General features: G+C 46.5%; 2 protein-coding genes across 2 annotated transcripts; both read right to left on the bottom strand.

Moving 5' to 3' along the window:
* Window positions 1-494: 494 nt before the first annotated feature.
* On the bottom strand, window positions 495-2,709 carry LOC120046922 (protein Wnt-8a-like). The gene is made up of 6 exons (XM_038992469.1): window positions 2,621-2,709; window positions 2,451-2,484; window positions 2,065-2,200; window positions 1,736-1,861; window positions 1,358-1,500; window positions 495-1,070 (listed from the first exon to the last, which is right to left on the bottom strand). Exons 1-6 carry the CDS (start codon window positions 2,689-2,691, stop codon window positions 495-497), a joined length of 1,086 nt encoding a protein of 361 aa, XP_038848397.1. The 5' UTR covers window positions 2,692-2,709.
* Window positions 2,710-8,669: 5,960 nt separating this feature from the next.
* LOC120047932 (thymosin beta) lies at window positions 8,670-9,725 on the bottom strand. Its single transcript, XM_038993554.1, has 2 exons — window positions 9,626-9,725; window positions 8,670-8,885 (listed from the first exon to the last, which is right to left on the bottom strand). The coding sequence occupies exons 1-2, from the start codon at window positions 9,723-9,725 to the stop codon at window positions 8,848-8,850; spliced, it is 138 nt and encodes a 45-aa protein (XP_038849482.1). The 3' UTR covers window positions 8,670-8,847.
* Window positions 9,726-16,355: the final 6,630 nt, after the last annotated feature.

Below are 16,355 nucleotides of genomic sequence, written 5' to 3'. Positions count from 1 at the left end.
AACAATGTCATAATTGATATAAAAAAGGACACACCGAATGTACGCATAGGCCTCTAACCCATTTAGACAACCATATTTCTCCGTATACACCCCCAAAGTGACAAGTAAACTTAAACGTGCATGAACAAAATAACATTGTGATGATAAATACACAGTTATCAAAGGAATATATATATTTTTAGAACATATCACATATCTATTCGATTGTCAAAATGTTAGAGCCTATAAAGTGCATTTTTAATAAGGGACAAAAGTGGAAATAGTTTGTCACCCGATGTGGGATGGATGAGAATATATGTTGATCATAAACAAGTTACAGGAGAAATCACGTGTAAAATGTTTGGGTAACAACATACAAGACATACAATCCCAGACAGATTAACATGGATAAAATGAACTGTAATAAAACATGTTTAAATAGCGAATATTAACATAAACTGTCCTCTTCATAGTTATCCTCAAGTATAGATAACCACAGTCTGTGCAGGCGCAAGTCAACTGCGCTGCACGCGGGGCCTTCTCCCACTTTTCCTTGTGCTGTTCTGAGGCCTGCGCACTCTCTCCCTGCGCGCGCAGTAGTATTTGGTCACGACCTGCGTGCACCGCTCGCACTTGACCGTGCAGCACCAGTGAAACTTACAGTTACAGCTGCTGACTATCTCAATCCGCCTCTCCTCGACCCTCAGGCCGCACTCATGGCACAGCCGGCGGCAGCTCTTCCTCTCCCACTGGGAGAGGTTATTTCCCCCCTGCAGGCACTCCCTCCCCTCGGTTCCCTGGAGCCCCAGGCTCTTGTTCTTGGTACAGTAGTCTGGAGATTCCTCCAGGTAAATGAGCTCCGTCCGGGCGATGCTGCTGAACACGTCCGCGATGGCGCCCCTGTTGTCGGCGCTGTTCCCCGACCTCATCCGCCTCTTGTCCATCTCCAGTTTCTGCGCCTGGTCGTGTTTGACTTTGAGGTAGTTGCCGATGTCTCTGAAGTCAGACAGCTGCATCCAGCAGGTCTGAACGGAGCAGCTCCCGGAGACGCCGTGGCACTTACAGGCTCGCTTCATGGTCGCCTTGATCGCCTAGAGAGAGAGCTTCAGTAAGTTATGGATTCAATAATATCTCACAACAGTTCATTTGTAAGTTTATGTTCGATCTGATAGGCTAAAAAGAACGAAAAATTCCACAACGAATCCAAATGATAACCAAAATAGTTATCCAGTCCAAACAGATGACTTTGGCCCGCAAATGTACAAAACATTCCAATGAAATAACAATTTACACGAACAGTATACACATATAGGCCTACCAACGGCAGTATAGCCTGTATGAGACCGGCAATATAGCCTGTATGAGATCTGTCACTCACCAGTCTACCGGCTTCATTGTTGTGCAGGTTTACAGCTGCGCGCGAGTCGTGCCCGTTCTCCAGCGCATCCACGAACTGTTTGGACATCTTCTCCCCAAATTTCACATTATCACTGCAGCCCCCCCAAATCCAGCCCCTACCCCCTGGAGAGAGACAAGACAGGGTTAGTCTATGTAATTATGTCCATGTCCAAATATTACTGCCCTTATTTCTGTCAAATTTCAGTGTTGTCTTCTGTGCGCCCATTTTTGGTTCTGTGCGTAATGGTGTAAATGTGCGCAATTCTGTTATTTGAGCATATAATACATGGTCACATGATTCAAATAGGTTGCTACACTCAATGTTATAAAGTCAGATGGTAATGGTATATAAACTCACCTATCTGCCCAATATTGGAGTCATCACATCCACAGTTATCAAAGTCCCCCATACTACAGTTCTTGGTGAGAGTGTACATCACCCCCGCAGCACTGATGGCGTGGACGAAAGACGTCTCTCTTGTGGCTGGAATTTAAAGAGATCATGGTTGTCAATGTTATGGTTAAAGTTAACACATATGACATTGGTAAATATTAGACGCTTGTAAATTGCTATGCGTAATTTCCTCAGACACACTCACTACAAGCCTAGTCTATTTTTCATTGGAAAACATTTATTTCGAGGGATTAGGTAGCCTATAGCACGCTGCCTCGTAAATATATTCTCACCACTGCGCAGTCCATGAGTTGATAGTTGGAGCGCGCTCTCGGGGCAGTTCCACCTGTCCCAAGCGAACTGGTGTTTGCATTCCTGAATCCCGCTCTGTGCGCCCACCTGCACGCTACTGGCATACGTCAGATAGGCCTGGAGGGGCACACGGATACAGAGACAGAGTAAATCACAGGTTCTCGTTCGTTATCAGGATTGAACCAGACATTTAATGTGTTATGCGTTTTCCAACTTGGCCTCCGTGTTTGAGCTATTCATTTGTTGTTATTAGAAAACACATTCCCCGTTAAGTTACAGCGAAAACATTTGCAACGTAAACCGTAAGGGCTATTTTAACCAAGCAGTCTAAGTGCACGAGCCCAAAAAGTAAATAAAGATCCGTTACCTTTGGTCCAGTCATCAGGAAGTTATTCACCGACCTATGGAAAACAGAAAGCAAACCCAGTCAAGACATGCTAATTGTGCCATCGTGTAAACTGATTTCCCCCCCATTGCCTATACAACTGATCATGGCAGAACTGTTGAAATGCCAACGACAACAGGTAAACAACCTACCATGCTGTAGCGTACAGAACATGACTACACATGGACAGGACCAGTGATGTCAGCAGCTTGCACGGTCCCATGGCAGCTAATGCGTCTTCTGCGTCCAAATCAACGGCTTCCGTGGAGTATCCCAAGCGTAAATACTGAGGCGGGTGGTCAGAGAAAGAGAGAGAAAGAGTAGGCTAGATGCAACTGAGCTCTGTGACTGGATCGTAAAGACATTTATAGTGTCGTTGTGTTTGATTGACAGATTTGTTCTGTTGGTAACGTTTCACTGTGAAAATGTGCCAACCATGTCATTGAATGCCGTGTTCTATAGACACATAGGAAACACGTCTGTGCATAACTGCACTTCAAAGCTTCCGCACAGACACAGTTTTAACAGCCCCCCCCATCCATCCATTCCATTTCCCAGAGGTCACTCTTTATATACTTTTCCCACGAATAAGTGTTTCAAGTGCTAATTGCAGAGTTTATTATTCATATTATTATTAGTGGTGGTGGTAGCATGATTAGTATTAAATTGTGTTCGGATCTATAGGCCTACAATACACATTCAATTAGGACGTGTAGCCTAAACGTGCAGCCATTTCTGGATGTGAAATGGGCCCTCGCATGGATACATATCCAAAGTGTATACCTATAGGAACATACACATGTTCCTATAGGTATACACTTGGCTCTCCAGGGTAGGCTTATTCTCCATACCAATTTATTAAATGTCATAATATTACATCATATATTACTTTAGAAAAAATAGATAGTATTTATAATCAGACTGAATGTGTGTGTGTCCCCTATACTGACTTCATGCCCTAGTGAGTCTCCCGCCCTGTCCGTCTGTCTGACCTGGTAGGAGCTCTGTTCTTGGGGAACTAACACTGCGATTTGGGGGGGGGGGGGGGGGGGGGGGGGCTGGGTAACTACAGTGTCATAAATTAATTCAGCCCCGTTCGCTAAGAGTCATGTAAATAAAGCCTAACACATCCGCGACATCGGCACCGCCGCGATAAGATAATAGCCGATTCCATGGGAACGAAGTCGGTGTGAAAATAGTCTGGAATCTAAGGAGAGGATGGGGATGTGAAAATAGTCTGGAATCTAAGGAGAGGATGGGGATGTGAAAATAGTCTGGAATCTAAGGAGAGGATGGGGATGTGAAAATAAACGAGTAATAATGTAGGCAATCTGTAAGAAATGCAATATTGTTGACAATACCCTATATTTTAAATAGCCTAGGCCTAATGTTGAAACCAAAAAATATTAATTTCAATCCTCTAGATTAAACATATGTTAACAAATTTGGCACAAGTGTCTTCTGAATGATGGGTAAACTTGATATTCACTGTCATGATTTGATGCAGTTGTCTTATTTCAAATCACATCATCTGCCAGTTTCTGTTAGGCCTAATTCACATTCATATCTGATTTCATATGAGAAAGGTTAGCCTAACTTGTGATCCCTATTGATTACCATTGGCCTAGTTTATAGTTTCCATTTCAATCAGATCGCTGGGGCATGTTAAATCCTCTATAAACCACTCAAAATCCCCTAAAACAACTTCTCACTCCACGGTCAGACAATAGCCAAGTCCTTGTAGGACAATGGAGGCGCGAGCAGGTGACGATAATCCGCACTAATTAGATTTCGGCCACTTGACTGTTCCACTGCAGCTGAAAGTTACATTTCCCACACCTAGCCGATTAAAATAAAAGGAGATTAAACGATGATCTTTGATGGCTGATCTCAACCCATTTCTGTCTTACAAATAGGCTTTGCCGCTACTGGCTTTATGGGTTCATAACAACCTGTAAAACAATAGTCCATCAACCTGGGCGTTATTTTACATAGATGCTACAAGCCTATATAAACATCGAAACTTAATCAAAAACACAAACAGAAGCTCATTGCGAAATAAACCAATCAATATTGATCGTGAATGAATCAATATGCTATTTAAATTCATTACAAGTTGATGAATCATCCCTACAACTCAAAAGAAACATCACATATTGATCATTTAAAATGATATCAAATAAGTAAGCTAATATAGCCTAGTAATGTGCTCACCTTTCGGCACAGGTATTCCATGTTCTCTTCCTCTCAGGACTAACTCAGGTGTTGCTGATGATCAGCGTCAGTGTGGATGGCTCTCAGAGACAGACATACAGGCTTTACATTGATTGCATACAAACAGGAATAGAAAATATTAGTAGTGGACATGGGGGATTTCTGGGGCTAATATACAATACACTATTAATTTCTTTATTTTACCTTTATTTTACTAGGCAAGTCGGTTAAGAACAAATTCTTATTTTCAATGGCGGCCTAGGAACAGTGTAACCCACTGTTCCTATTAACTGCATGTTCAGGGGCAATACACTACAGCCAGTACACGTTGATTGAGTGATGTGTATTATCCAACGGACTGGTCCAAAGCACTGGACATCGACCCGCATCCCAGATTAAGATAAACATGTAAAACGCGTTTTAATTAAATTGTTCTAACTGACGTTTCAGACTCATTAGGCGCATCCATGGTGTGCTGATTGGCGATTTACGCAGCTGTTATTCACCTCAAATTGACTAGGCTAGGCTATATTTACGGTGCAGGGTGTGATAAGCGGAGTCATAAAACTGATAAAGGGAGCTGGAGGTGAGAGGCTAGACGTGCCATTACTGGCGACGCCAGCGACCCATGTGCCTCCATCAGAACAGCGATAGCACTGCAGATAGTTCAAAAGAAAGCATACCTCACAAACTATTACACATGAGCCAGGGGTGACCCTAGCCTTTTGGGTGCCCTAAGCACGACTTGGTTGGGGGGGGCCCCACACCTACCTATTAACAGACATATAGGAGCAATTAGGGCTAAGTGCCCTGCTCAAGGTTACATCAACATATTATTCACCTAGTCAGCTCAGGGACTCAAACCAGCAACCTTTTGGTTACTGGCACAACATTCCGCTAGGTGACCTGCCACCCATAGGGCATTGGTTAAAAGTAGTGCACTTAAAACATTTTTAGTGGCCTCCCTCTTGACAGTGGAGATTAACATTTAAGTTTTAAAGTCCATTTCTTGCAATTCTACACATTTTTCCATGGGAAAGACAGTTTAAGCTAATTTCCTGCCAGTCTACACATTTCTTAAGGATTTATGCCATGTTTATATGATGTGAGTGAGAATGACTAACAAAATCAATGGGGGCCCCCTTGAGGTCAGGGCCCCTGGGCACGGTCAGTATTCGGTCGTGATTACTACAAGTTTAGATAGATTGGTAGTTAGTCTAGCCAACTAACAATTGTTAGCTGACATGGCTAATTGAATGACTATCAGTGACAGACATAAGTGACAGACATAACAAGAGAACAACTAATGATGCACATCTATGGCTGGGCGACATGGCCAAAATATTTCACGGCATTTAAAAAAAAAAAGGACGGTATAACAGTATTTTAAACTATATTTATGTTTTTGATTAATAAAAGTTCTACATTTGCTTTATGAGTAGTGTGACCCTAGTGTGGCAACACATACATTCTAAGTGATTTCAATGGGTCTTTCTAAATTCTGATTGGTTTATACTGTTCAATTCAACTTCAACCTAAAATGATTTCCTGCATTTCCATCAATTTCTGTATTTCCTGCACTCATTTGAGATCATTTGTATTTTTAAGTTATTGTGACAGGGTAGGAACCAAGGTGTTTCCTACGGGACCCTATAATCTTTGGCTACATTGAATGTTTTCTCTTAGCTACTTCATGTAGCTAACATATTCATGCTTTGCGTGTTCCTCTTTGATTTAGAAAATACTTTTGCACAAACAACATGCTGATTTAGGTCTACACCATCACTGGCATTATCAGGTTGTAAAGTTAATTATGTTTTCTCTGACTCAGTATGCTTATTAGCTAGCTAGTAAGCTAACTAGCTATTAGCATTAGTGACTAACAAGTTTTAGGCCCAACTTGCTAAGAAAAGACAAACTAGCTGTTTGCAGATGTAAGAAACACAAACTAATATTGTAGTTATAGAACACTAGTGGGATTTATATTAAGAAACAAAGTGAAAATGGCATCGTTGTCATCAATGTTGTTGCATGTGCTGCATTGCCCATGCAGACTGAATACAAGTGTCTTATGGTCAAGCAACAACAAATACGCTCCTTGAGTGATGGGGGTGGGGCTCGGTCTGTGTGGAAGGTGTCAAGGAGAGAGAGCCGAGAGAGATGACTGATGTAGTGAAGTAAACTATAAAAATGAATGTTACACGTATCACGTTAAACAAACCAAACATTCAAATACCGTTACAGAAGGGAAAGTAAAAACCCAAACCGGTCCGTGCATCAATACCGGTATATCGTAAAATACGATATAACGCACAGCCCTATGCACAACCACATTTTGAAAAGCACCTGGTGTATTCTACTATTCTAACGCTCAATAGTAAATTGAGACCCTGACTGAGTTCCTACATTTTTTAAAACATCACTTGATCAGGGGACCCCTAGCAGCTGGGGGCCCTAAGCGACCGCTTATGTCATATATGCCTGGAACCAGCCCTGCATTAAAACAATACAATAAGATCTGAATGAGAGTCATAGTAACTCGTTATCAATGATACCAGTCTACCTTACAGGTGTGTGTATACCAAGAAGTATACGGGCAATAAATGTATCTCTGATTGTTGGACTGAGTTTTTGACCTGGTTTTCAATACTACAGTGATATCAGGCTTGTAAATGTATTAATTATGATTCAAGAAATGTCTAAACTGTAGGTGTGAATGTGCTGATTTTACTTCTCTCCCAGGCAAAACTGCCTGCAAAAACCCACTATTGCCATGATAATTCCATCCACTCAAGAATCATGTATTATTTAATTTATTGTATTGGTAGCCTAATTTTGTATATATGTTCTGTATTTGTCTAATGCACTATATATTCTCAGTAGGGACTGTCCATACCCCCTTTGAGACTACTATATTATTCTCAAACATCATTAATCGTCAGAGAAAGTCAGACTCAAATCTGTGGTTTTCTATTACACCCTTTTGTCTTTATTTCATAAAGAAAAGTAAAAAGTGAATTATGAAAACACCTCCACAATCCCCCCGCCTTCCTCTCCCCGACCTCTCTTAGCCTGGATGCCTGACTTGGTTTGGTGAAGGCTAGGGGGTAAGGGTTAGGGGGTAGAGGCTAGGGGGTAAGGGCTTGGGAGTAAGGGGGTAGAGGCTAGGGGGTAACGGCTAGGGAGTAGGGGGGTAAGGGCTAGGGAGTAAGGGGGTAGAGGCTAGGGGGTAAGGGCTAGGGAGTAAGGGTTAGGGAGTAAGGGGGTAGAGGCTAGGAAGAAAGGGCTAGGGAGTAATGGGGTAGAGGCTAGGGGGTAACGGCTAGGGAGTAGAGTCTAGGGAGTAAAGGGGTAAGGGCTAGGGAGTAAGGGGATAGAGGATTGGGGGTAAGGGCTAGGGAGTAAGGGTTAGGGAGTAAGGGGGTACATGCTAGGGGGTAAGGGCTAGGGAGTAGAGTCTAGGGAGTAAAGGGGTAGAGGCTAGGGAGTAAAGGGGTAGAGGCTAGGGAGTAAAGGGGTAGAGGCTAGGGAGTAAAGGCTAGGTCTTGTTTCTGGCCCAATACTTATTTAAAGCAGAACCATCCTGGCAGCCAGGCTACAACTATATTCCCCTGATGATAGATAGACCCCTGTGATGTCCCAAATGACACCATATTCCCTATATAGTGGACCAGGTCAATATTATTGTACTATATAAGGAATAGGGTGCCATTAGGGATGCAACCCATGTACCCTCCTCCACTACTGCATCTCCAACCCATGTACCCTCCTCCACTACTGCATCTCCAACCCATGTACCCTCCTCCACTACTGCATCTCCAACCCATGTACCCTCCTCCACTACTGCATCTCCAACCCATGTACCCTCCTCCACTACTGCATCTCCAACCCATGTACCCTCCTCCACTACTGCATCTCCAACCCATGTACCCTCCTCCACTACTGCATCTCCAACCCATGTACCCTCCTCCACTACTGCATCTCCAACCCATGTACCCTCCTCCACTACTGCAGCATCTCCCGGGGCCCTACAGCACCCTGTTATACAATACAAAGTAACTTCAAGTAGAATACTGAGACAGACAATCAAAACAAAGTGCTTTTGTTGGCGGCATCTCTGCCTCCTCTCCTGTTTTCCTCCTCACGGCCTCGTCACCAAGTCACATCAAGGCGTTGCGTCCCCTTTCCTTTCCTGTTCAATGGCTGAAACAGAAGACAGGAAGACATGCATGTCAGTGCACACATCTGTATGGAGATTTGAATGTGAGTTGGGCTCCGGTGGTGTGTGGTTGCATTGCAGAGACGATACAGTCTCTGTCCCAAATGGTACCCTGTTCCCTATATAGTGCACTACTTTGACCTGGGCCTATAGGGAGAGAGTGATGTTGCTGATTCAGTGATTTGTAGTAGACAAGTGTTTGTATACTGCAGGCCTAAAGGAAGGTTGCCAGCGGTCGAACTGACCACCTATGAGAGAGAGAGATCCACAAAGAATTAGAAAACAAACCCGATTTTGATAAACTCCTATATCTACTGGGTGAAATACCACAGTGTGCCATCACAGCAGCAAGATTTGTGACCTGTTGCCACAAGAAAAGGGCAACCAGTGAAGAACAAACATCATTGTAAATACAACCCATATTTATGTTTATTTATTTTCGCTTTTGTACTTTAACTATTTGCACATCGTTACAACTCTGTATATATACATAATATGACATTTGAAATGTCTTTATTCTTTTGGAACTTCTATGAGTGTAATGTTTACTGTTCATTTTTATTGTTTATTTCACTTTTGTATATTATCTACTTCACCTACTTTGGCAATGTTAACATATGTTTCCCATGCCAATAAAGCCCCTTGAATTGAATTGAGAGAGAGAGAGAGAACTGCAGAGGCAAACCTTCCCTTACGACACCCTTTAAAACACATGATCACTCACTCTCTTTGGTTGGCAGGGGGTTCTTTTCTTTCGTCTCAGTCTTCTTCAGTTTGGTCTTGTCGAAGCAGGTGATCTCTGTCAGGTCAGGTTTGTCAGACATAGTTGCTGTGAAGGAGAGAGAGATGGAGCAGGGAGGGAGAGAGAGATGGAGCAGGGAGGGAGGGAGAGAGAGATGGAGCAGGGAGGGAGAGAGAGATGGAGCAGGGAGGGAGAGAGAGATGGAGCAGGGAGGGGGAGAGAGATGGAGCAGGGAGGGAGAGAGAGATGGAGCAGGGAGGGAGAGAGAGATGGAGCAGGGAGGGATAGAGAGAGATGGAGCAGGGAGGGAGAGAGAGATGGAGCAGGGAGGGATAGAGAGAGATGGAGCAGGGAGGGAGAGAGAGATGGAGCAGGGAGGGAGAGAGAGAGATGGAGCAGGGAGGGAGAGAGAAGGAGAGAAGGATGGGGCAGGGAGGGATAGAGAAGGAGAGAGAGAAAGGAAGAGAGATGGAGCAGGGAGGGAGAGAGAGGAAGAGAGAGATGGAGCAGGGAGAGAGAGATGGAGGAGGGAAGGAGAGAGAGGAAGAGAGAGATGGAGCAGAGAGGGAGAGAGAGGAAGAGAGATGGAGCAGGGAGGGAGAGAGGAGAGAGAGATGGAGCAGGGAGGGAGAGAGAAGGAGAGAGAGATGGAGCAGGGGGAGAGAGAGATGGAGCAGGGAGAGAGAGAGAAGGAGAGAGAGATGGAGCAGGGAGGGAGAGAGAAGGAGAGAGAGATGGAGCAGGGAGGGAGAGAGAAGGAGAGAGAGATGGAGCAGGGAGGGAGAGAGAAGGAGAGAGAGATGGAGCAGGGAGGGAGAGACAAGGAGAGAGAGATGGAGCAGGGAGGGAGAGAGAAGGAGAGAGAGATGGAGCAGGGAGGGAGAGAGAAGGAGAGAGAGATGGAGCAGGGAGAGAGAGAGGAAGAGAGAGATGGAGCAGGGAGGGAGAGAGAAGGAGAGAGAGATGGAGCAGGGAGGGAGAGAGGAAACGAGAACAGGCTGCTCACTCATATCTCTCCAACCATTGAAACAGTGGATTAAAATAAGACATGACTCATTTATAGCAGGACTTTGGTTTTTGACATTTGGTGACCCGTACACACACACACACACACACACACACACACACACACACACACACACACACACACACACACACACACACACACACACACACACACACACACACACACACACACACACACACACACACACACACACACACACACACACACACACACACACACACACACCTCCTGCCTCCCCTTTCCTCACATACACACGTGCTGCAGCCGCCCCACACGTGTTCGCCTTCATCATGCCACCTTTCCACTTGCTTACACACACGCTATCTAGGATGAAGCCATGCTTATGTAACAGTATAACTTTACGTCTGTCCCTCGCCCATACCCGGGCGCGAACCAGGGACCCTCTGCACACATCAACAACAGTCACCCACGAAGCATCGTTACCCATCGCTCCACAAAAGCCGCAGCCCTTGCAGAGCAAGGGGAACCACTACTTCAAGGTCTCAAAGCGAGTGACGTCACCGTTTGAAAGGCTATTAGCGCGCACCACCGCTAACTAGTTAGCCATTTCACATCGGTTACACTTACACACACGCTATAGAGCATGACACCAGCCATTCTGCCTCCAACATGACACCAGCCATTCTGCCTCCAACATGACACCAGCCATTCTGCCTCCAACATGACACCAGCCATTCTGCCTCCAACATGACACCAGCCATTCTGCCTCCAACATGACACCAGCCATTCTGCCTCCAACATGACACCAGCCATTCTGCCTCCAACATGACACCAGCCATTCTGCCTCCAACATGACACCAGCCATTCTGCCTCTAGCATGACACCAGCCATTCTGCCTCCAACATGACACCAGCCATTCTGCCTCCAACATGAAACCAGCCATTCTGCCTCCAACATGACACCAGCCATTCTGCCTCCAGCATGACACCAGCCATTCTGCCTCTAGCATGACACCAGCTATTCTGCCTCCAGCATGACACCAGCCATTCTGCCTCCAACATGACACCAGCCATTCTGCCTCCAGCATGACACCAGCCATTCTGCCTCTAGCATGACACCAGCTATTCTGCCTCCAACATGACACCAGCCATTCTGCCTATCTGTCTACCCTGCTCTCTCTCTCTCTCTCTCTCTCTCTCTCTCTCTCTCTCTCTCTCTCTCTCTCTCTCTCTCTCTCTCTCTCTCTCTCTCTGCAGTCTCTCTCTCTCTCTGCAGTCTCTCTCTCTCTCTCTCTCTCTCTCTCTCTCTCTCTCTCTCTCTCTCTCTCTCTCTCTCTCTCTCTCTCTCTCTCTCTCTCTCTCTCTGCAGTCTCTCTCTCTCTCTCTCTCTCTCTCTCTCTCTCTCTGCAGTCTCTCTCTCTCTCTCTCTCTCTGCAGTCTCTCTCTCTCTCTCTCTCTCTCTCTCTCTCTCTCTCTCTCTCTCTCTCTCTCTCTCTCTCTCTCTCTCTCTCTCTCTGCAGTCTCTCTCTCTCTCTCTCTCTCTCCCTCTCTCTCTCTGCAGTCTCTCTCTCTCTCTCTCTCTCTCTCTCTCTCTGCAGTCTCTCTCTCTCTCTGCAGTCTCTCTCTCTCTCTCTCTCTCTCTCTCTCTCTCTCTCTCTCTCTCTCTCTCTCTCTCTGCAGTCTCTCTCTCTCTCTCTCTCTCTCTCTCTCTCTCGCTGCAGTCTCTCTCTCTCTCTCTCTCTCTCTCTCTCTCTCTCTCTCTCTCTCTCTCTCTCTCTCTCTCTCTCTCTCTCTCTGCAGTCTCTCTCTCTCTCTCTCTCTCTCTCTCTCTCTCTCTCTCTCTCTCTCTCTCTCTCTCTCTCTCTCTCTCTCTCTCTCTCTCTCTCTCTTCCTATTCACCTTCTAATCTCTGCATCCTTGCCGTCTTGTCTCCTCCTGAGTCTCAGCACTGTTCCACAATATTAAAATGCACTCCTGGCTAGCATGGCCCCTTTCATAGCCCAGCCCTACCTCAGCCCCATCCCAGCCCTAGTTCAGCCCCATCCCAGCCCTAGTTCAGCCCCATCCCAGCCCTACCTCAGCCCCACCCCAGCCCTAGTTCAGCCCCATCCCATCCCTAGTTCAGCCCCATCTCAGCCCTACCTCAGCCCCATCCCAGCCCTACCTCAGCCCCATCCCAGCCTAGTTCAGCCCCATCCCAGCCCTACCTCAGCCCTACCTCAGCCTCAACCCCAGCCCTAGCTCAGCTCCATCCCAGCCCTAGCTCAGCCCCACCCCAGCCCTAGCTCAGCTCCATTCCAGCCCTACCTCAGCCCCACCCCAGCCCTACCTCAGCCCCAGACCAACTCAACTCAATCCTGCCTTGCTCACTTCATAACCCTGCTCTACTCAAATCCTACCACAGCACCTCTTACTCTCTCCATCTATCTTTTCATTAATTCATTCTCTCTATCCTTCCATCCCTCCATCAGATCAGTACACTTCAGTGCTCAGCCACAACCCAGATCCTTTGTTTCAGTACACAGAGACAAAGCAAAATAAATAAAAATGGGGCGAGAGAGAGAGAGCGAGAGAGAGGAGAGAGACTGAGGCTTACCTTTGTTCCACACAGCAGTGTGCTTTAATCCTCCAGGGCAAGGTTGGAAAGAGATGGAGGTAGACAAGGCTGTGAGTGTCTTCCGGTTTCTGCACGTCTAGGTCTGCACCAGGGTGTGGGTTTAAGAGAGAAAAAGGGAGGAGGGAGGGGTGGAGATGGGGAGGAGGGGAGGAGGGAGAAACTGAGAGGGAGGGGGAGAGAGGAAGCACTAAAAGATAGGCAGAGAGAGAGAGAGAGAGAGAGAGAGAACGATAAGTCTGCCGTCTGCCTTCTCTTTCTTCATCTAGTTAATGTTCATGTTCTCCAGGGAAGACATTGGTGGAAGACCCAACCAATAGCAGGCTGTCGTGCTGTGCTGTGCTGCTCATGAAGATAGCATATGATGCACTATTTAATCAATGCACTGAGGTGATTTTGGGGTATTGGCATTCTGAGGTCAGGGACAGATGACGTAACACTTGAATGTCTCAAAATACAATTATTTATTGAATTTTCATAAGTAAAATAATTCAATTGGTTTTGATAATACATATGGTGGAACTATTGCCCTTTTCTAAATACTGTCTTTTGTCTGTACAGTATATCATTTTCTAATATTTGTCCTTCATGGATGAATGTTTTTCTTCCAAATGGCACCCTATTCCCTTTATACCAAGGCCAATGGTGTTCTGGTCAAAATTAGTGCACTATATAGGGAATAGTGTACGGTGTCTGAACAGACCCATTAGAAGGAGTCAGCCTGTAGTAATGAACCCTCTGTACACAGCACATACAGTACATCCATTAGCTGACATCATACCTTCTTTGATTAAAACCCTTACATCTCCCAGAGGATTGTATTACAGGCGGTTACATACGGCATGGCTGGACAGGGGATGGCCCCTGCTCATGTCTATTTTAGAACAGGCTGCTCACTCATATCTCTCCAACCATTGAAACAGTGGATTAAAATAAGACATGACTCATTTATAGCAGGACTTTGGTTTTTGACATTTGGTGACCCGTACACACACACACACACACGCACACGCACACGCACACGCACACGCACACACACACACACACACACACACACACACACACACACACACACACACCTCCCGCCTACTCCAGGATGGGAACAGGTCTGTTTGGTAGTATCCTCCAGGGTCATACAGTACGTTGTGATATGTGTGGTGATTATGCTTGATGTCCTGGGTAGGCAAGGTGATGGGTGGTTTACCATCATTGTGAAATCATCAATGAGTAATGTTTTGTGTCCCAAATGGCACCCTATGTCATGTGGGGAATAATGAACCCTGGTCAAAAGTAGTGCACTATGTAGGGAATAGGGTGCCATTTGGGACACAGCATATTGCCTATTCTCAGAGGTGCACACTATCAGTCTGCAGTGCCCTCTGGTGGTCATTGTGGAAATGTACAGCTCCTAACTCACTTTCAAATCTAATTTTGTTTTGTCACATGCTCTGAATACATCTGGTTTAGACTTTACCATGGTGACTTTCTCACAGTGAACGAGGAAGTGTATCTCTGTCTGTACCTCCCATGTCATACAGTGACCACACACCTCTTTGGTAAGCTATATCTTTTTGTGTACTCCTTTCTCTATTGGCATGTTACGACTTCCGCCGAAGTCGTCTCCTCTCCTTGTTCGGGCAGCGTTCGACGATCGACGTCATCGGCTTTCTAGCCATCGCCGCTCCATTTCTCATATGTCCATTTGTTTTGTGTTGATCCATACACACCTGGTTTTCATCCCATAATCACAATGCATGTATTTAGTCCTCTGTTTCCCTCCATGTCTTTGTGTGTAATTGTTTATTGTTATGTGGATATTGTCAGGCGCCACACTTTTGTTATGTTTCGTGTTTTTGGAACGTTTATGTTTTTATGTGCTGTCGTTTTTGGACCGGAATTAAAGTGCGCCTGTTTACTACACTCTGCTCTCCTGCACCTGACTTCGTCTCCCGTACACACCCCTAACAGAATTACACACCGAACCATGGAGTCAGCAGGAGCAGGTACCCCGGTTAGAGGAGTCGAGGAGCGTGTCCAGGAACATTCGGCTATGTTACATCATCTTGGTGCCATGATGGATCACGTTGTCCAGACTATGGACCACTGGGAGAGACAGGAAGTCTCCCTAGTGACTCGACCAGCGCAACCGGGGTTACCTCTACCCGTCCCGTCCGGATCCAGCTCCAGTGGGATGCGCCTCTCCCTTCCCAGGGAGTATGATGGGACGGCAGCACAGTGCCAGGGGTTCCTATTACAGCTGGACCTATACCTGGCCACTGTGCACCCAGCTCCGTCGGGAAGGAGAAAGCGTCGGCCCTCGTCTCACGCCTCTCGTGAGAGCTCTGGAGTTGGCAAAAGCCGTGTGGGGAGAAGAAGACGCGCCGTCTTCGACCATCCGCCCGAAGGTAGAGCGGCGGGGGAACGGCTCTTCCATTTGGAGCAGGGGACGAGGAGCGCCCAGGAATTTTCCCTGGAATTCCGGACCTTGGGCCGGAGCAGGATGGAACGACAGGGCCCTTATCAACCACTATTGGTGCAGCCTGCGCAAGGACGTCCGACGTTATCCGGTTGGATAACCTGCTGGTCACCCGCGTACATCCAGCACCCCCGCTCCGATGCCCATGGAGTTGGGAGGGGCTCCGCATAGGGAGACTGGAGGAGGAACCATCACGTGCACCATCTGTAGCCACAGAGGGCACACTGCCAATCGGTGCTGTGTCGGTTCCTCTGGGAGTCGAGGCAACAGGCAGGGCACTCTGGCATCACCCCAGGTGAGTCTGCACCACACTCATCCAGAGTCCTCTGTTGACCACCTGTTTGTACCTGTTTGTTTCCCTGATTTTCCCCCGCATTCCCAGCATAAGGCGCTCGCCGATTCAGGCGCAGCTGGGAATTTTATCGACAGAGCGTTAGCCCTTAGTTTAGGGATCACCATTATTCCTCTAGTTAGACCTTTCGCGGATCACGCTCTGGATAGTCGACCATTAGGGTCCGGGCTAATCAGGGACGCCACCATCTCCCTGTTCATGGAGACGCAGGGGGTCACGAGGAGAAAATCAGTATCTTCCTCATTGACTGCCATGCGTTTCCCGTGGTACTAGGCCTTCCCTT

The sequence above is a fragment of the Salvelinus namaycush genome, chromosome 5 (genome assembly GCF_016432855.1).
Source record: "Salvelinus namaycush isolate Seneca chromosome 5, SaNama_1.0, whole genome shotgun sequence".
Lineage (NCBI taxonomy): Eukaryota > Metazoa > Chordata > Actinopteri > Salmoniformes > Salmonidae > Salvelinus > Salvelinus namaycush.
The sequence above is the reverse complement of the archived record's forward strand: the minus strand, read 5'-3'. Positions and strand labels throughout refer to the sequence as shown.